At 44.8% G+C, this 20,957-nt stretch overlaps 1 protein-coding gene across 1 annotated transcript in view; it reads left to right on the top strand.

Annotated features, from left to right (window-relative positions):
• WDR73 (WD repeat domain 73) overlaps positions 1 to 20,957 on the top strand; it is a 62,903-nt gene that overhangs the window by 32,966 nt on the left and 8,980 nt on the right. Inside the window, exons 6-7 of the mRNA XM_086933819.1 lie at positions 2,811 to 2,975; positions 20,264 to 20,635. Coding sequence (XP_086789945.1) covers positions 2,811 to 2,975; positions 20,264 to 20,635 — 537 coding nt within the window. The remainder of the gene's footprint in view (positions 1 to 2,810; positions 2,976 to 20,263; positions 20,636 to 20,957) is intronic.

Raw genomic sequence — 20,957 nt, 5'->3', positions numbered from 1 at the left:
ATTACAGAGTTACAGCATGCATGATCGTTGGTATGATTTTCCTAGTTCCAGTCAGGATTGTTCTTGCCGTTTTGGAAACTTAATAAAAGCCTCACCGTCTTTTGAAACATAATAATGGGTTGTATTGAATAGAATGTTGACGTGCACGATATTGTTTTCATGTATTTTTGTGATTGAGTTGATTATGCAGGTCTGTTGGGGTTTTTGAATTGCAGCTTCATGTAACACGCATGCTTCATGTAGTTTGCTGTTGTTGTCACTTTTGAATTTTTCTGTTATACCAACATATAGTGAAGACCTGAAGGTGCACCAAGAATGAAGTCAGTCATCAAATCAGTCCAGCAGTTTCTTTTATTTTAGAAAATTTCTAAAAATTGGACATCAGCCAACGCGTTTTGTTCCCTAGGGGGAACTTCATTAGGGCTGAAAACATACACATAAAACAAAACATAAATACCAACAAGACATATGAGAGAAATAACAAACACAACCTATTGACAATATAAAGATATACATGAAATGATGCACATGAACCATATATAATATCATAAAATTACAGTTCACAGACAATCACTTTGAAAAAGACATACATATAACATATTAATATACCTATGTTATTTAAAAAAAAAAGAGTGCTAATTCTAAATGTCGTCAATTTACAGAAATGCCATCCCAGGCCTGTTACTAATGCCATTGTTACTTATATATTACTATATTTTTTTTAAAGAATCAGGCACCGAAGAAAATCTAATATCAAGATATCACCGCTAATAACAGCCAATGTTCATAACAAGATTGGCTGTTATTAGCTGTGATATCTTGATATTTGATTTTCTTCAGTGTCTTATCCTTTTCAAAAATTATTGTAATATATGAGTAACAATGACAATAGTAACAGGCCTGCAATTCTGTAAATTGCAGAAATATAGAACTAGCACTCATTTGTTTTTTAAATAACATAGCTCTATTAATTTTTATATGTATGTTTTTTTCACAGTGATTGCCTGTGTACTCTTATTGTATGATATTATATATGGTTCATGTGCGTCATTTCATGTATATCTTTATATTGTCAATGAGTTGTGTTTGTTATTTATCTCAGATGTCTTGTTAGTATTTATGTTTTGTTTTATGTGAATGTTTTCAGCCCTGATGAAGTTCTGCCTAGGTAACGAAACGCTTTGGCTGATGTCCAATTTTTAGATATTTTCTACAATCAAAAAAACTCCTGGACTGATTTGATGACTCTGATTTCATTCCTGGTGCACCTTCTTTTCGTCAACAGAATCTGTCCCGCTGGACACCAATTGAGCTTAACTGTGGCAAGCTCAAGAAGTGGATGCACAGGACACTTATTGTTTGTATGTAGGGATTGAGGTGCTGAACCTTTGGTCAGCCGCTGTTGGAAGTTTTTTTGTTTATATAGCAAAGATATAGTATCCGCAAGATTAGGAAACGTCCTGCAAACTGCACAATCTAAAACTTGTCTTTTTTTAAACTGGTCTCTTCTAGGACAGCTCCGTTGGTTACTTTTTCTTCAATCACTGCCCACTAAAAATATTAACAGCATTTCTGTTGTACAAATCTGTCTTTTTGTTTGAATATACTCCCTATTCTTTTTGTGGATTTCTTCTAGTGACTTCCTTTTCCACATTGCTGAACTCGCTCTTGCGTTATTCAGTGACGTTTTAGCTCCAGTGGTTTTTCCCAATTGCAACCTGATGTCTGTCATTGTTGCTGCACTCTCTGCCTGTTGTCTGCCTACTCGTCACTAAATAGACAGCACTCCATGTGTCCTCTGAGCTTCAGAATCTTGCAAAAGAAAAAGAATAGCTGTAACTAATTTAATATAATGGGAACTATTTACAAACTACTAATTGTAAAAGCTTTACAGTTTTGCGTTTTGGCTCTACTTCCTGCAAAGATGTATGCAACGTGTGCATAGTTTACTTGTCACAGACCCTGCTGAACTTGGTGTTCCATTCAAAGGTTGATAAGAATCTTGACTTCTAATGCTATTACTGTACACTCCCACCAGATATGTTTCACTAAATGTAATGGTACTCATCGTACTGACCTTAGGATGGAAGGCTGAGTCTGCCTTGCTGGTATTCCAGCTCATGCCTTCCTGGTTTTTGCTCAGTAAGTGTTCAAACCTAGACTAAGGGTACGTAAGATTTTAAGTTGTTCTTTTAAAATAGACATTTTGCCTTTCATCGAAGCAGTACGGAGTGTTTCCTTCAGTGGTGTAACAATGTGAAATGGGCCCTAAAGCAGGCAATGAAAATTGCACCTCTTTTCCCCAGTTAGGTGGTAAAATGCAGAGGCCTGATTCAGTTCTGCTGTAATTCCACTACACATGCAGCAACATTGACAGTTATGCCTCTGATTTTAATGCATGAAAGCGCAAGTAGGCAGTTGCTGTACCCACTCATTGGGGGTCCCCAGATTTCAATAATAATTTAGTTGGGGTCCTTGGTTCCAGTAATGATTAAGTGGGTGTCCTCTGAAGTCAAAAGGTTAAGAACCATTCACCTCGGACATGTAATTTCTCAATATTACATAATGAGTGTGTTCCAGAATTACAATAATGCTTACTAGGCATAGAGAAAAATTGTACAATTTTGAAATTGCTCAATTTAACAACAGTTGCTACATGGTTTTCTTTAACTTAAAATGTAATTGTAAAATGATTTGAGATTGTTGCTTTGATGTATGATTGTTTAACATCTAGTCCGATTTTGTTTTTTGAACGGTGTATCCCCTTTAAGAAAACTTTTATAGGTTCTTTTGTGCTGTTTTTTAAATAGATGTGATAAAGCCTCTGAGTCAAATCCACACAGAGAATGAAGGCGAAAACCTGTGGCATAGAATCGATACCATATGTACAAGGATCCCTTGTGTGCTTCATGGGTCTAAGGTCAACAATGTGCGGGTTACAGAATTGGAGTCTAACAAACATCTTTATGTACTTGGTAGGTCCTAAATTTGACATTTCATTTCTTCAAAAAACAGAATTATCTTTTGTATGTCTGAGTATAGCTGCATTTGCAGGCACTGAATGCTTAGTAGTTACATAGTAGAGCTGAAGGAATTTACCATGTTTGTTAGGTGCTTTTATTTTACGAAGTTAGGCACTGGCAGCATTCTAATTTCGCTAGCGTAATTAGTTCCTGCCAAATCCCACCAGTCGGCACGTGGCGGAACTATTCTGCCTTTCGCTTCTCACATTGTTCACAAGAACAATAAGAGGCTCCACAGCACATGCTTACGCATGATAGTAGGGTTTGCCGGCCTCTGGCACAATTTCCAGTTGCAACAAAGCCTTCCAGACACCGGTGGTCGCGGTTGAAGAGGGCTGCTGTTTGAGTATATTTGCTGCCTCTCAAGTTGATTTTGTAATTGAGCTGCAGCAAAATCAACTCAGATGGCCATGCGGTCTTGCACAAAGCATGATGCTGTTTGTGCTGATTTTCAGCTCTGCTTGCTCTACCAGCATTATTTTGCTGCCCGAACTGCATATTTTCCGCTCATTGGCGGAAATCCACGGAATCTCGCAGTGTTTCTGTAACTCCACAGAATTACACTGAGTGAAATGCTGCGATTTCTGCCCACCCCTAATCATAACCTCAAAATAATTAGCTAGCATTAGAGCAAGCCGGGATCTTGAACTATGCTGTTATTCTTCATAGTTAACCTAGAGGTTGCTTAAGAAAATAATATCTTCGTTCTGTTCCAGGTGTAGATGTGTTTTCTACTTCAATATTCAACTGTACTTGGACACAGGTACTTATTAGTGATCACCATAAGGGGCTCTGCAGAACTGGAATCTTGTAATAAATAATCATATCAACTGCTGCAGCATGTGGCATCACATCCAAGAACTCGGGTGAAATGATGGGGGGTTGGATGTGGAAATAACTGGAAAGCATGAATCGGGGAGCAAGCCTCTGGGCCTGCTCCCAACTGTTCACAGTGGAAAATGTCAACATAATTTAAAAAACAAAAAAGCGAGAGAGGCAGATGGCCCGAGCCAGGTCTAGGGCTTCCTAAGGTCCCTGAAGGAAGGACCGCTAGGGAGTAGGGACTTTCACCCACAGGATGGTCCACTTGGGGTCAGGCTTGGCCCCGTAAGACACTGGTCTGAAGTACCCAGCAAAGAAGGCCTGAGTTGTAGCGCGGCTGGGAGGCGGCTCAGCGGCTGAACTGGTGGTCGTCACCGCGGTCTGTTATAGGCGGGAGGCCTTGACTCGCTGTACACCAGAAGAGTTCGGATTGCTGGGGCAGCTGACACAGACTAGAGGTTATACCCCCCCCCCCCCCCCCCACCCTATTACATCTCTGGATACTAGGTTTCCTAAGCAGTGAATATTTAATGCCCTACAATAAAACTGGATTGGCTAGACCTGGTCAATACACTCTGCAATGGGCATTCATACATGCAATATTCTGCCAGAGAGGGCCTCAGAATACAGACACTGGCAATACGATTTGGGACTCCGTATGGACTGGAGCATGGGGCACTCGCATTGCTTGGCCTTACCCGCGGCCCATCCATGCCTCTTTTTCATGTTCATTGGCGCAAGAGCTGGGCTCTTGCAATACTCAGCGTGGGACTCCATTAGAGAGCCACTCTAAGAGTGGGCTTCCTGCTGCAGAAACGGCCAGGCTAGGTCCTGCTGTGGTTTGCCGCAGAATGCCCACTTGCAATCTGTGACTGGATGGTTGGCTCCTACACAGGTTCGAAGATGACGACAGCTACACAGGCCACTGACTACTCATGCCGCCTCCTTTGTCCTGTTGTAGGGGGATCTGAATGGGTCCGCAATGGGGCCCAAGACCGACAAGCGGCATGCGTGGAGTCACAGTCCTCCTCAGCCAGCAAGGGAAAACATCAGGTGCTCTCTGCCACCAAGCAAAGTACAATGGATGACTATACCCAACCAGTGGGATCCGCTTCTGCCCCTGCAGAGTGCAGACATGAGGCAGTTGCCCCAGACAGGTGGGTTCCAACGACACCTTGCTCCGACAGTAACCTGATCAATAACTACTGCATGAGGCATGGTATGGTAAGATCAGAAATGTATAACACCTATGGCCTCCTGAGCAGTCCCCTCAGAATTGGCAGGCCTCTTGTACAGTTATTAGTATATTTAGCAGTCTTGGCATATTGGAGCTGCTCCTGTGAATAAAAAACTGCCCGACCTAATCAGCAATATTCCTGTCAGACTTGTTCAGAGAGCAAATATATTGCATGTTGTAGTTCTGTTCATTGATGCCTGACATGGTGTGCGTCAAACTGTTAGCAGTTTCCTAGAATTTTTAACATTTTCATAATCCTAGGTTTGAAGCATGTACTGCTGCTGATAAACATGCTCTGCATACTCCTGCCATCTAATGTTGAGCTCAGATCTTTGTGAGTTGTTTTTCTTTTCAGGATGTCTGAACATGTACTGACAAGGCTCCGAGACCAAATGTATTCCCACATTTTATTAGGGCCCACAAGGTGAATATCAACACTAATAACTGAAAAACATTTGTTGTCTGTGCACTTTTCAGCAACACCCTTTGGAGACAGACACCCTTCTATCGACTCCCCATCTGCCAGTGCCCCACACCCCTCTCAAGAGTCATGTGCCTCCTTGTCCTCAAAAAAATCTTTGAGGGAAATGCACACAGTGGTGGTACGGATGCCCTTCCAGTACTACCCCATGTGCCATGCAAAATATCTGTCCTCCACCCGTCACAAGGTCTGCAGACTCTGCCTCTCCTCCGACCATAATGATGCCACATGCAAGGCCTACCTCGCTTTCAGTCGAAGACGACCCTCTGATACCGAAGGGTGGGGTGTTGGGCACATCAGAAAATACAATAGCAAACCTCCGACCAGGCCCCAACATGTTCGGAGAACAAACCCTTCTCTATGTCAAGGAAGGTGAGGATAGTGGCCCTTCAGGCATTTTGCCCTACTGACCTAATCCACAGGCTGTCTTTTCCTTCAGCTCAAACTAGGAGGAGGAATAGCATCCACCCACAACTACTGTCTCTTAAAAGATCTCCACCAGGGTTAGGAGTATGGTCCTGTAGTGATTTTTGTTCTGGGCACATTTTGGTTCCCCCTTAGATTTGTGTCTTAGACGTTTTAGGCTGCCTCTACTCTGCATATCCACCTATAATACGTTTGTTATGCAACGTTATTCTAGGAATACACTGTACATGTTGTTTGTTATTCAAGGACTCTTCTTGGGATTCACTCTGCACATCTTGTACAAGGTTGCTCAGAATACATAACAATATAGTGTACTGTTTGCTTGTTCAACAACAGTTCCATAGTTTTAGACATGATACTGCCGCACAGTTACATCCAGCTCATTTAAATTGTTACCTGTCCCTTTGGGGGCAGAGAGTAGGATTCCGAGAGGACTGTTACGGAACAACAGCAGTGCCTGACATGCAGCCCTGCGTAAACTAAGTTTACACTCATGATGCAGACCACTTAACTACATACACCAGGCTTGGGATCTGGGGCCAATTCCAAGATCAAGCATATATCCCTTTGCTCACACAGTAAGGGTAGACCTAGTCAGATAAATAATATGCCATGGTTGAGATGTTCGTCCGATACGTAAAGCTGATTACTTTGTTTAGTTGTATCTGCCTAATGATCACTGCACATAATAGACCACAATAGTTTCAATAAATGTATGGAAAACTTTCTTCGTGACCTCCTTATGTATACTATGGGCATGCGTGAGTGAGTTATGAAAGGGGTGGATTGATTTCCACGGTTTTCTTTGGGACTAGAGTAGCATTTAGAGTTTTCCAAACTTACCTGTTGATCTGGGAAGGTTAGGAGTTTAGGTGAGGCACTGTGAGCTAGCTAGGATTCAGACCGACAGACTTAGTCCCTACATTCTGATGTCCTGTCGTCTAGGTCTGCTCTACTAGCAAAATCCGTGCAACAATCTTTGCCATCACACATGCTAAGCCTCGAATGCGGCCTCACATGCAGATAGGGCACCGCAACTGTGGGAGTCGGTTATCAAGCCCTGTGCCAAAGTCTTCAAAGCCTCTAGGAGCTCGCCTGCTTTTGGGCTCTAGATGGCACTGACCAGAGGAGTCTGAGCTGACAAAGTTCTCATCCAAGGGCTTTAACCCTCTACAGCTGTTAGACCAGAGGATTCTCAGTGCACCTCGAGCCCACTTGAAGCCCAAAATCTTCTTTAATGCCAGCACCAAACCTATCCATGACTCCATCGCCTGCTTGCCCCCGTGAATCACAACGTCCCATCCTACAAAGGCTACAGGAGTTCAGTGCAAAGTATAAGAGACACTTTATCTATCCCCAGACTCTGAAGATTTCGACAAAAAGACTATGCCGATACCTATTGAGACTCTCACTTGGAAGAGTATACTTACTTTTGAGAAGGAACTCTGAGATCCAACAAGCACATAGACTGGGGCAATAGCCTCCTAACCTATATTCCACCTCCTCCACCCCCATGTCTCGTTAACCAGCCCCACTGCCTCCATAGTCACCAGAGGGGTTCCCTGTACGTCCTATGATCCTGGCAGCCCCTTCACCCCTGCTTATTCCTAGGAGACTTCCTTTGACCAGTGGCACACAGACGACTTGTGAGACAACAATGATGTTGATCCACTGGGAGAGCCAGATCTGGACTATTTCCCTTGGGGTATCTTCCCTAGACGACACCACAGAATATCTTGGTAATGCAGTGGGCATCCACCTTTCAGACGTTGGATATGTACAGCCTCCACAAGGAAGATCATTTACTGGTAGAGACGTTGTTAAAGTCTGTGTGGACAATCCAGTTGTTTTCTTAAAGTCAGCCCCTGACACTATCAAAGAACCAGTGAAAGCCAGGGTGCTAGCACTCTGGGACAAAAAGAAGTATGAGCCTTGTATCTGCGACCCTGCCTACATCAGGATTCATGTTCCACCCAAGGGCCATCACTCGCTGGAGAACAGCTAACTCCATGGGGCTTCTCTCCCACCATGGCAGGGCCCAGTGGGATGAGATGTAGGAGCTAGTCAAGCATCTCCTGGAGGAGTTTAGGAAGAGGGGGAGGAAATAGTCTCAGAGGGCAAAACTATATCTAATGCCACTATTGGTTATGCCCTTGATACCACAGACAATGTTTCGGGGGGTCAACACAAGCCTGGCTTCATACTTTAGGCTTCAAACTGGCCGTCCAACAACATCTCCTCAACCTGCCTTTCAATGGGAAACATCTCTCAGGGTCACAGATTGATTAGCTGCAAGAAAACATGAAGAAGGACACACTGCTAAGTCTATGGGTGCCCTCCAGACCCTGGTTACCAGAGGTTCCCTTCGAAAGCAACAGTCTAGAGGAGATTTCAAGGCTGCCCCCCCGCCCATCCAACCTCCTCATGCCAAAGGCAGCAACACTCTCCCACCAACAGGCAGAAAGTGGGTACTTTAAGGGTGCTTACAGAGGCAATAATATCAAGGGCATGGTTAAAGGGGGCTCCGGTAAAAATACCTCCACCTCCAAGCACTGACCTGCCTCCGTGTCCCCTGATCACACAACACGTGTGAAGGGGAGACTGACCTTTCCTCCCCCACTGGGAGGAAATCACATCAGACCAACGGGGGCTAGCTGTGATTTGATTCACAATGGCTATGATTTAGACCTTCTCACAACTCTTTCAAGCACCATACCGACACCTTCAGCAGAGAACATCTGAAACGTCTGCTGGAAGAGCTGCAAGTGCTCCCTCAAAAAGAGCTATTGTAGTAGTGCTCCCTCACTACTGGGGCAAGGTAGTATACTTCCTCATCCCCAAAAAGGACATCTCCCTCTGGTCAGCCTTTGTACCAGAGGCCCCTCAGTCGCTACATACTGTCAGAATATTTCCATATGGTAACCTTGCAAGATGTTATCCCTCTGCTTCAGCAAGGCATGATGCACTAGTTCTCAAGGACTCCTGATTTCACATAGCCACCCATCTCTCCCACTGCTTTCTGGTAAATGGCTGCCATTACCAATTCAAAGTACTTCCATTTGAGTTCACCACTGCTTCAAGGGTCTTCAACAAGTGCCTAGCAGTGGTAACTGTCCACTTATGGAGAGAGGGATCCATATTTCCCCCACATCGATTGCACAAGCAAGCACCATTGTCTAGGCCATACCCATCTCTCTGCTACATAGTCTAGGGTTCACAATAAATGCCACCTAATCCAACCTTTAACCTCTCCAGATCCAGGCCTTTCTTGGGTCTGTGCTCAGCGTAGTCACAGGCAAACCCTAATTCAGCCCAAACAGGTTGTCAGCATCCCAGCAGCTCTTACCTCTTTTTCAGCCCTGTCAACTCCCAGACAGAATTTGCATGCGTCTAGTAGGCATGATGGCCTTCTGCATGGCCATAGTGCCCAGCTCCATGTGAGTCAGTTGGTTGCAAGAATACATTTTGGCTCACTGTTCACATTCAGAGGGTTACTGGGAAGACCTAGCTTTGGTGAAGGCCCGCATCCATTTACCTTTGCAGTGGTGGAGCTGTAACCTCACTCCACACGTCTCCATTATCACTGACACCTTTTTCACTGGCTGAGAGTGCCCTTCCAGTATATGACCACACAGCGTGCGTGGCCCCCTCCTCACCCAGGCTACCACATCAGCTTTCTTGAACTCCTTGCCTGACATCTCTCTCGAAGCCTTCCTTCTACTCATTCAGGGTAATGTAGTCCTGAGCTAAAGAAACAACATGACGACTGCAATGCCCGATCTCCAAAAGCAAGGTGGCATTCGCTCTCTCCCGCTGTCATCACAGGCGCAGTAGACCTTGCATTAGGCCCTTCGTCACCAGACACAGCTTTGGCGAAAAGTCTTCCAAGGGTGCACAATGATTTGGCGGACCTGCTCAGCAGGACCCATCAACAAGGGAACTCCACCTCCATGTTCTACTTCACTAATTTCAGCGCTGGGGCACTCCATAAATAGATATGTTTGCCCTCCCCGAAATCACAAAATGCCCAAACGTCGCCTCCAAGTACCCACAGTCTGTGGGCAGGGCACTATGGATGAATTGGTCAGGAATCTTTTCTTATGCTTTTCGGCCTTTCCCACTCCTCTCATATGTAGTGTGGTAAATGTGGTGTACATCTCAAACCCTCATCCTTGTCGACCCCACAGGGGCCATGCAGCCATGGTTCTCAAGAAGCCTTAAGATGACAGTCCGTCCCCATGAGAAGCTCATCAACACGCCAGACTTTCCCACAAGGAACTAAGGGCATATCAAGCACCCAGACCCAAGACAGCCCAAACTAGAGATCTGGCACCAGTGGTCTGAGAGTTTGGCTACCTGTGCATTCCACAGGAGTGCATAGGCGTCTTAGGCGAGTCCTGCAGGCCTACCCCACGAGCCTCCTGCACAGGAAAATGGAAGAGTTTCGATTATTGTACTCCCAAACACCTGGATCCCCTTAAACCTGTTCCGTGCTCCATCTTCAGAATCAGGTCTTGCATATACTTGCATGAGGCTCCATTATGCCGCTATGTCGGCTTACATTAAAAAGTAACACTCCTCCCAATTTTGCACCCTGTCGTGAAGGCTTTCATGGAGGGACTCAAATGCATCATCCTCTCAGAGACGCGCCCATGGGTAATCTCAATTTTCTCTTCAACCAGGCCCCTGCACTCTTGCTCTCGTAAGTCCTTTTTGGAAAGTAGCTTCCCTCATGTCTATAACATCTCTCAGATGCATCAGGGAGTTGCAGACCCTCACCTTACAAGAACCGTTCATCCAGGTCCATAGAGACAGGTCGTGCTCAGAACCAACACGGAGTTCCTCTCCAAAGCATCCCCCTTTAACTTTAGTCAAGCTATAGGGCTCCCAGTCTTCTTCCCTCAACCAAAAAACTGCAGCAAAGTGAGCCCTGCTCACCTAAGATGTCAAAGCACTCTCATGTACTACAGTGACTAGACCGAGCCCTTATGCAAAGCTGACGAGTTTGTAGCCTTTGCCGAACATCACAAGACGAAAAAAGGCAGCTTCCAATGCATTTCGAGGGAATATCCCACTAGCGGACGCATGTAAAGCAGCCACTTGGTCACCCGCATACACTTCTACCAGGCACTACTTTGTGGCTGTCTAGGACCGACAGCAGGCTATGCCTGGCCAGACTGGCCTCATGACTTTATTTCAGACATCGGTATCATCCACGTGCTGGCCACCCCTCACATGAGAGTACTGCTTTATAGTCTATGCAGAGCATGTTTATCTACAGCAACGCGTGCTGCAAATGGAAAATGTTGCTTGCCCGTTAAGCACTTGTTTGTAGTGTGTAGCATGGGCGTAGGAACTGTGGGGGACGAGGGGGATATATCCCCCCCAGATTTTGGAGTGGGGGGGACACGAGGGACAAGATTGTGAGGGACGAGGGGACAAAGAATTTCCCCCTCTCCTTTCTGTATTCGCAGGGCCATTATCGAGAACAAAGGCCCTGCACAGGCTGTACTTGACCTTTGACTTGCCCCCAGTTACCTGTGATCGGGCTGCACGCCTGATGAGGCGAAAAGGGATTTAGCCACCCCCACCCTCCGTCATCGTGTGTCTCAGCCCGGGCTGCTTGACTTGCTGGGGCAGGGCAGTGTCTGGAGTCTTTTCTCCAGAGGGCTCGAGCTTTTCACAAGTCTTTTAAAGGCCATTTACATCCTGCTTGCAACTCGTTAAGGAGGTTTTGTTGTTTTGTTCACTGGTTCGTACCCCCTGTGTCTCCACTCAGCCTATTCCTGTACTTTGTATTTAGTTTTTACTGCCACAGTGGGAGAATGCATTCAGTGAAAAGGCATCTCACAAGTAGGGATGCCACCTTTCCCCCCAAAAAACGGCCATTTGTTGTGTTCTCCTTTACAGAGTCTGCAAGAGAACTTTAATAATATATTGTTACTTAATTTTATTTTTTGTTGTCATTTAGTCTTTAATGTTGGTTTCCAGGAGCTATGACGTACTACTTTATTGGAATCTTTTAAACGTGAATAACTATTTTCCTATGTGGACATTAATTTCTAAGTCTTGAATGAAAAATGTACAAGCTTTTGTTGCACTTGCATCACATGACCATCATTGAGTAGCCTCAAAATCAGTTCTCAGCAGCTGTGGAAGCCCCTGCTCTTCCACATGCACACTGCTGCACTTTTTTTGTTGGGGTTCAGTGCCTTTTAGACAGGCGGGCAACTAGAGCCAAATTTCGGGCGGGGGGGTGGGGGGGCTGAAAAATATTGGGGGGGGGGGCTAATTCTTCCGAACTTAGACAGAGTGGCTGTAAGGAGGGGGAAACACACAACAAAAGCCTCATTTACAACTAAAAGCCTAATTTACAACTAAGTACTCGGGTGCGGCTGCAATTAGACGTCGCCAGCCCACGAAGCTGTCTTCGCCCTGGCTGAAACACACGACCGGGTGGGGGGGGGGGGGGGCAATGGGTGATGCGCGCCTGCTTTTAGACAATCCAGTTTAACTGCGGTAAAGGCATTCTCTCTTGTATTTACTGCTTGGAGTTCATGCACTGTCTAATGAACCTCTGGCAATACCCCAATCATTTGAAATGCTGTAGGATAACTCATCGGTCTCAAAGTTTGGAATCTGAGTTTGGGGGGCAGGGGGGCTGCAGCTGGGCAGATGTGAACCGGAAACCATGTTTTGTAGTTTACCACAGTGGTGACCATCTTGCAATTGATGCTAGAACTCCTGTTCAGCTTTGCAGTTTTCTAGTGCAGGGGCCACAGCGTCTGGAGCTGGCAGGAGTGCCTGTAACAGGTGGGAGACCAGGGGACTATTTCTATGGCAAACAGCATAAGAGTGAAGGATTTTACTGAATCAATGCAGGCAGTGTATAGAGGGGGATTGCCGGGGAAAGGGTGCATGGTCAGCAGTCTACCTATGAAGTCGTGTGCAGGCTCCTCGACTGTTGCACAGAGAAGACAGAAGATCCCCCCCCCTCCCCACCTGACAAAGACAAAGGATGGCAAACCGAACAGAACAGAAAAGGGTATGGTCCTGAGAGAGGGCAGAGGAAAAGGGCAGAAGTAGGACTTTATTTGGGCTGGACAGTGGGAAAGATGCTGTAAATGAGCCCTTTGATTCTTCCTACTGACTTCCACTGCCAGGTTGAGAGAGCCCCTGACACAAGGATTGGAGGTCACACCTGAAGCTTCTTCCATAAGATATGCAAGCTGAGTAATTTCCTTAGGGTAAGAAGGCAGAGCTCCCGATTCCTACCCACTGGTGGTTCAAGCTCTGTTCACATTATGTCAAATGTGATCGGGACTGTATTTTAAGCCTTCTAACAATTAATAAAGTAAGACCCATCATTTTGGTGTCTCTAAAATGAAGAGCTTTTTTTGTGTTGTGTTGTTGGTAGTGATGACCGTTACAACCCACATTGTCCAGGAAGTTGATGTAGAGGCATCCCAAACTCTGCTGAGTGATTACAAGATCCATAGTAATTGTAGAGTTCCATCAGTAAGCAAGGAGCACCTCCTGAATGATCCCTTAAGATCTTATCTTCAGCTCCCCCTACCAAGTGTATGCCACTGAAAATGCTTTAGCACAGCTGTATAGCTCTTAGAGTTTTAATGGGGCGGAGAACATGCGAACACTGAAATGCTGCTCCAAGTTCCTTTGCCATGCATTAAACTCAAGAGAAAATTTCAGGGGGTGGGTCACATCAGGAAAAGTGTCATTCTTTTTTTGGTTTGAGACTACTAGAAGGAACAGCTCCCTGATTGTGAAAAACATATTGTTGGCTTACAAACAACCTAAAAGGGCTTACAAGTCCGCCCCTTGCTTACCATTGGCTTGTTTTACTGTCCCTCTTATTTACTTGCTTTCTGTTGGATAGCTTTCCTTGTTTCAGCTTGTCCATCTTGTGTTGATCCTTGGCACTCACAAAACAATTTCCTCCTGTGTTTCCCCCCTTCCCTTCCCAGCACCAGGTTCTTAATTTTGTTTCCAACGGTAAAGCCCTAGGACATTCCACAGATGTAGCATCTTTGTAACTGAAATGTAATTCATTTACCACTTCAAAGATCATTTTACTAGCTCAACTTTTAACCAAAAGGCGTCAGTCTGTGGCCAGGCTCTATACTGTGCATATACAACTCACACATCAATACAAGGATAAGTTACTCTTGGTGTTTAGATATACATCCTGCATTCAGACACCTCATTCCTCATTCTCATCACTCACCCTTCACTTTCATGCTCGCCCTGCACTCACAGCGATCACACTGCTCATCATGCACTCACGCAATTCACCCTCCTCCTATGCTACACCCACATGAGCACATTGATCACGCTGCACGCACATGACACTCTACTTGTCACTTTCACCGCTCAACCTACACTCACAGCCATCATACTGAACTCACGCTGTTACCCTACACTCACACCTTTCATCCTCCTCTTACCCTGCGCTCACACAAACGCACTGCTCACCCTGCACTCAGAGCGACCACACTGCACTTATGCCCCTTGCCATGAACTCATACCGTTCTCCCTTCACTTACCCTGCAGTCACATCAGCACACCGCTCACCCTGAACTCACAGTGATCACACTGCACTCACACCATTCACCATGCACTCACGCATTTCACCCTGCACTTACACAAGCACACCACTGACACTGCACTCATGTGCCACTTTACTCACCTCGCTTTTCACTATGCAGCCTCATTCAAGCAAGCATATTTCTCACCATGCATTAATTTCTCACACTCTGGACTTTCATGTGCACACAAACTCATATGTCAAATTCCTCACCCTGCAGTCACTCCTCTCACCCAACTCTCCCTCTATCACATCGCTCACTGTGCACTCACATAGGCACTCCTGTCACTCATACATCCTGCCCTTCACTCACATCTTTAAGCACATTTTCATTCACATGGGCACAACACTCACCCTGTACCTGTTCTCATATCACATAAACAAGTACAGTACACACCCCGGAGTCACACCAGTTACCCTGCACTTCATCCTCTCACCCTGCACTCACTCAGACAAACCACTCAGTCTGCATTCATACAGACACCCAGTTCATCCTGCCTGCACACAGGGACAATAGTGTGCCAGATTCATAGGAACACACCACTCACTCTGCACTAACTCCTCTCACCCTTCACTCACCAGTCACTCTCACTGATCACCCTTCACTCTTGCTGCTCACCCTGCACCACACACAAGCATGTCACTCATCTTGCATTTACACCATTCACACTACCCTGCCGTGGCTCCTCCCACTCTGTATGCACTCATATCAACCAACACTCACATGGGCCCTCCTCTCACACTGCATTCATGTAGCTCACCTAACACTCACATCGACACATTTTTCCCCCTACACTTGCACCACGCATGCTGTATTCACTCACACTATTTACCATCATCCAGCACTTACATGAGCACACCTCTTACTCTACACATATAAAAAATACACAACTCTCATGAATCAACACATTTGTACAAAGGCACCCACAGAATACTGGCTCTTTCGGTAGTACTAGATGCCTACTTAATTCCATCTGCAGCAATGGGGCTGGGGCAAGAGGGGAGAGTTGACTGAGAATGTGGAATGGCACGAGGAGGGAGACTATGGCGGAGGCTTTAGGGTATTGTGCTGGATTGAAGAACATGTGACAGCTTCAGCCATTCCTGGCTTTCCATTCACCACAATGCTTCATCTTGAGACATGCAGTTCTTTTCTTACATTGCAAGTTGGGTCTCAAAAACCCCAAAATGTAAAGTGCTATTTGATGAAATCCATAGTTGCCGAAGAAGTCAAGCATTTCATAAGGTCAGCTGGATGCTGTGATACCACATGTTAGAATGTGGATTCATTAATTTCCAATACTGAAACTGCTTGATCAATTAGTGAAACCAAACATAAGCCCCGCACAGCTATTTTAAGAAGTGCATTTTTCATTCACATCATACTTGTAACAAACATTGTCAAGGCAATATAATATTATTTTGAATAACGTATAGAGAATCTGTTTTTATTAAATTTCACTAAAAGGCAAGGCAGGTAAAGCAGAAACAGCAGGACAAGCTTTTCTAACACAATAAAAGCAAATTTACTAAATGAATTGTGAGTGGCAGTGCGTGTGTGAGTGTCACGGAGTACAAAGGTACAAAAGAGTGCAAGAGATATAGTGAGAATGTATGTGTGAGTGTATGTTTGTTATGCATGCAAGTGTGGTGCTGGTCTGGCATACTGGAGGTTATTCTTGCCTTATGGACATGGGCACTAACAGCATATGGATGAGAGGCGTTACCTATGGCCATCTGCAGGCCTTGACATGCTTCTATGAAGGCACTGTCAGTGGCTGTGGGGTCTCAAACTGTCTAACTGAGAAAGCTGATAACTCATTCATACCCAGCAGCAGGGACACAGAACACCCACCACCACACCTGGCTGAAGGTCCTGATATGATGCACATAATTTTTAGCACATGGGCTGGATCCACAGCAAAATGTTGGAACTGATATTTGAGGTAACTCTTGTCATAAGATTTCCAGTACTCATTTTATAAATGGGTTGTTAATGGCAAAGTTCTGACTCTTGTATACTGAGGGAATTGTTAAAGGTACCCATGACTGTGGCTGCAGTAACCATGGTAACATTCTGGCACTGTCATATTGAATGTAGTCATTGGCCTAAGTGGCTCACCCATGAAAAATGTGGATCTTTGTATAGTGGAAGTTATTTCTGTCTTAAGACATTTAAAAAAAAATCAGATTTAATCCTAGGAAACCAGGCTTCCAAGGTGCACCATGAAAGTACTGGAATATTTCATGAATGCTCTCTGAGGGTCTACTGCGTTTTCGAAATTTGATCCCAAAATGTTTTAACAATTCTCCCTAGTTGATGTCTATTCTCCCTTAAATCATGTACAAGAAATTTGTTAAATCATTTTGCTTGCTGCAATTACATAGATCTTTTTCCTCCTATAATGGCTATGAGGTTAGCTCTGACCCCACTTCTGTAATTACTTGTCCTACCCCATTGCTGGGAGCAGGACTGGCTTTAAGGCGGTGCAAACGGTACAACAGCATCTGGCATGGACTTTGGTGGGGGCGCTGTGTTTAAAAATAATTTTTGGTTTAGAAGTAAATTAACTTCCTTGGGCATCAGGCAGTTTTCAGGCAACAATAAAAATGTCAAGATAACTCTGGAGATTAATGTTCCTACTAATAAGCTTCGAAATTTTGTCTAATGGAAATTTTGGCTCATCGTAAAGTAGTGCGGGGGGTTAATGTGCCTGCTTCAAAGAACGTGTACCTTGCAGATCATAGAACTGAGTGAACTATGAGTAGCACTATAAAAAGTATACATGATTTTTCCACATTTGTCTAATTACAGTGTGAATAGAAATAACAATAAAGCATGCTTACAAACTGTGACTACATGCCTGTCTTTCTCAATGTTTCACTTTAAAACTATCTGATTGTATAAACGGGCGTACGGTCTCATGCAACAGGCAATTTCTATAGGGTCACTGGAAAGACCACACGGTTGTCCCTGTCCCCCCCAGAAATGTAGTGTCTCCTACGCCCCTGGTGTGTAGTGCCGTAGATTATCATGCGCCCACCCTCTTCCCTTTCTTATTAACTAACTTCCATTCACAATACACATGAGCACCAAACTGCGTTCACTTGCCACTCCGTACTGCTCTCACCCGGGGTGCGGAAAACAATGGGTGCCCGTGCCCATTGCCAACAGCGAGTGCATCCGTTAAAGAAAAACAACTGGCAAATATTCAAGTCCAACACTAGATGGCAGCAGTATCCAGAACATGCGAATGTACTGCAATGCACACTACGAACAGATGCTTACACTTACAGGGTAATATTTTCCTTCCCACATCATGGAATATTGGAGCAACACTCATATTCACATGGTAAGAACTGATCCTTGCACTGAAGCGCCCTTGCATAAAATATATTTTCTGATGACATTTTTTTTTCTGGAACAGAAATTATGGTGTACTCTTTACTCTCATAGGTTTTAGGTGATGCCACATTATTTATTACAGAATTTTCTTTCCCTTGGCATGGCATTTTTTTTTTAAAGGCCGTTGTTGTATTCGATCATACTGACTATTCTTTTTGCGATATAGTTGTTGCCCGTAATGCAATCAGTCTTTATTTAATCAGTTGTGCCATTGTTAATAGCACATAGATTGCATGCTGGTGTGGAGGAATCTGTTCTTGGGTATTGTTACAAACAGGCAGCTTTTTAGTCAACATAACGGGAAAATGTTCTAAAAAAGCACCCTCTGGCCACACTTATGTTTTGAGGAGAGGTGTAGACCACCTCTCCCCATCCGAACCCCAATGTATTAAAAAAATAAAATTATAACCTCTTGGCTTCGTTGATCTGCTTAGCTGTGATGCACAGTTAATGTAATTGAGCATTAATTGGCTATCCCTTTGACCTTCTGGCAGTGTACCTGCATCATTGGGTTTGTTGATGTGGAGCCAGCTAATGTCTCAGTTGAACTCCATAGAAAGACGAATGATGACAGTGCCAAATGGTAGAGGCTTCGACAAAGCAGGTATTTTGGGCCCACCCAGCTCTTTTCAAGGCATTTAAAGTACAAAGTAAGATGTTTCTGGTGGGCTAATTTGTTTTTCCTGCAATCAACTCCCAGTAAAATGCAAACTCCCCAGAACTACGCTGCCCTTGCTGATCTCTCCTGTATGGTTTTTTTTGGATGTCTCCATATTCCTCAAATTTTCAACCCACATCCTTGATTGTCCTCATTTGTCGCTGGATATAATGTAATGTAATGTATAGGCATTTATATAGCGCACTACTTACCCGTAGGGTCCCAAGGCGCTTCGTCCGCTGCGAAACCCTTCCTGGCTTCCCTGAGAGATGGTCCCTTAATGGGTATCTCCAGGGTGAGACCAGGCATCCCCGGCGGTCTGGTGGGGCCGTTAGTGAAGATGAGGCAAGCTAATGCCCAGAGTTGCCGAGTGTGATCGCTGATCAGAGTGGGCACCGAGGCGAGAGAATTATCGAGTCCGCTGACCCTGGTCCAGAAACCTGCCGCGCCGGGAATCGAACCCTGGTCCCGGGCCGTTCTCTGCTCTCGGGTCTGCCGCCTCTAACCAGTGAGCCACACTACGAGGCTGCCATATGAGGCCAGCTCGCTTTTCCCATTAATGCCCCATATCCCTGTCTGCCACAGTTCTTACCGTGATGTCCCGTTTTTCTCCATGTCCTCCCTGGTCGTGTTCCTTCAAAGAGTTTTAATGGTGAATAATGCTGTTCATTGATCTGCAGCGGCTGAGCTGTAGTGAATGATCTGATGCACAAATCTTGTTCATGTATGCTTCCCTTGTAAAGCGCTCTGATGCCTCACAATCTCCTTCAACTACCTCAGAAAGGCATTGACTATCCTTTTCTCACCCATTGTATATTTCGCCCGTGTTATATATTGAGTTTTACTGTATGCTTCCTAGTGGGATTTATACCTCCTGTATACATAATATTGCTGTATATCTCCTGAAATTGATGTATTTGCACATCTTGCAAAGGGCTCTGATGCCCTTGGGCCAAGTTTGTGCTATGTCAAACTTGAAATATATAAATAAAATTTAGTATGATTGACAGAGGTATATATGAGCGCACATCGTGCACGTGGTTGTATGTGCAGTACATGCATATGAGCATTGATATGGTGTGCATAAAGGACTACCTAGACTTGCGGATTCTGCTGTACCAAATCTTAGATGCTCATGGGTAAAAGTATTCAGTATATCATCCCTAGTTTAAATGGGCAGCAGTGGACACAAGCTGTCTTATACCAACACATACCCTTTCCGTAACACCTGTGTGTAGTCAAAATAAACGTGGGTGCTTTCCCTAATACACCCAGTTACCAGCTGGTGTAACCACAAACTAGCAGTTTACAAATATTCATGATGCACACTATTCACTGTCATACCAAATAAGTATTCATGCCTATAGTCTTCTCTTTATTGCCCTTCATATTTCTTCTTGTAAAGTTTTTCAACCAACAGCACCACTCAGCAGTTGTTTTTTCTGGTTTGGATTTGCCAAGCTGCTGGATAGCCAGTACATCGTAACCATTCTAGATAAAGTGACCAAAATAATTTAAAAAAAGGTCCAAGACCATGACCTTTAAGGCAATGTACATTTGAGTTCAAACAATGTAACTTTGTGTGTCTGTTTTTGTTCGTTGTAGGCTTAAATAGCAGCAGCACCATAAGTAACCTTCAATATTTGGACTGCAATACGTTTCTCGCTTCCTGCGTTAATGGACAGATGTATCTGGTGGACATCCGGGAGGAGCCGCGTGGAGGGACGACCTTGGAGGCCCCCTTGAGACATGGTGACCAGTGGTGTGCCTGTTTGCAGAGCAGGGTGCAGGCTGCCAGTGACACCGGGCACATGATCGCAAGCCTCTCCTCCTCTGGGAGAGTAGAGCTCACCGACTTGCGAAATGTGTCTATGCCATTGAAAGCGGCCAGGTGCAAAGTTTCCAAGGCACCCACTGGAAGGGATTTCATGTGCATTACCTGGGCACCGTTTTTGGAGGACTGTCTCGCCATTTCAGGTACATATCTTCAGAGACTTCTGTTGTGTTGTACAATGCATACATAGTCTGCTATTGTGCACACTTTTGAGTTTTCTGATGCAGACATTAAAGCTATCAATAATTCTGTTCATCACTAACCACACTAATATGTACCACTCTCGTATGTACAATGCAAGTATTGAGGTGTGAATATATTGCCTTAAAAAAGGTTGTTTAAAAGGACTATTAGGAATAGGTAGAGACTCAACTCCAACTATTCATAATAGTTGGAGTTGTGTGATTTTGTGAGACTACGACACACCATAGAGACTATGGTGTGTCGTAGTCTCACAAAATCACA

Source organism: Lissotriton vulgaris, chromosome 8 (assembly GCF_964263255.1).
Source record: "Lissotriton vulgaris chromosome 8, aLisVul1.2, whole genome shotgun sequence".
In the NCBI taxonomy this organism is placed as follows: domain Eukaryota; kingdom Metazoa; phylum Chordata; class Amphibia; order Caudata; family Salamandridae; genus Lissotriton; species Lissotriton vulgaris.
This window is presented reverse-complemented; position numbering and strand designations above follow the sequence as displayed.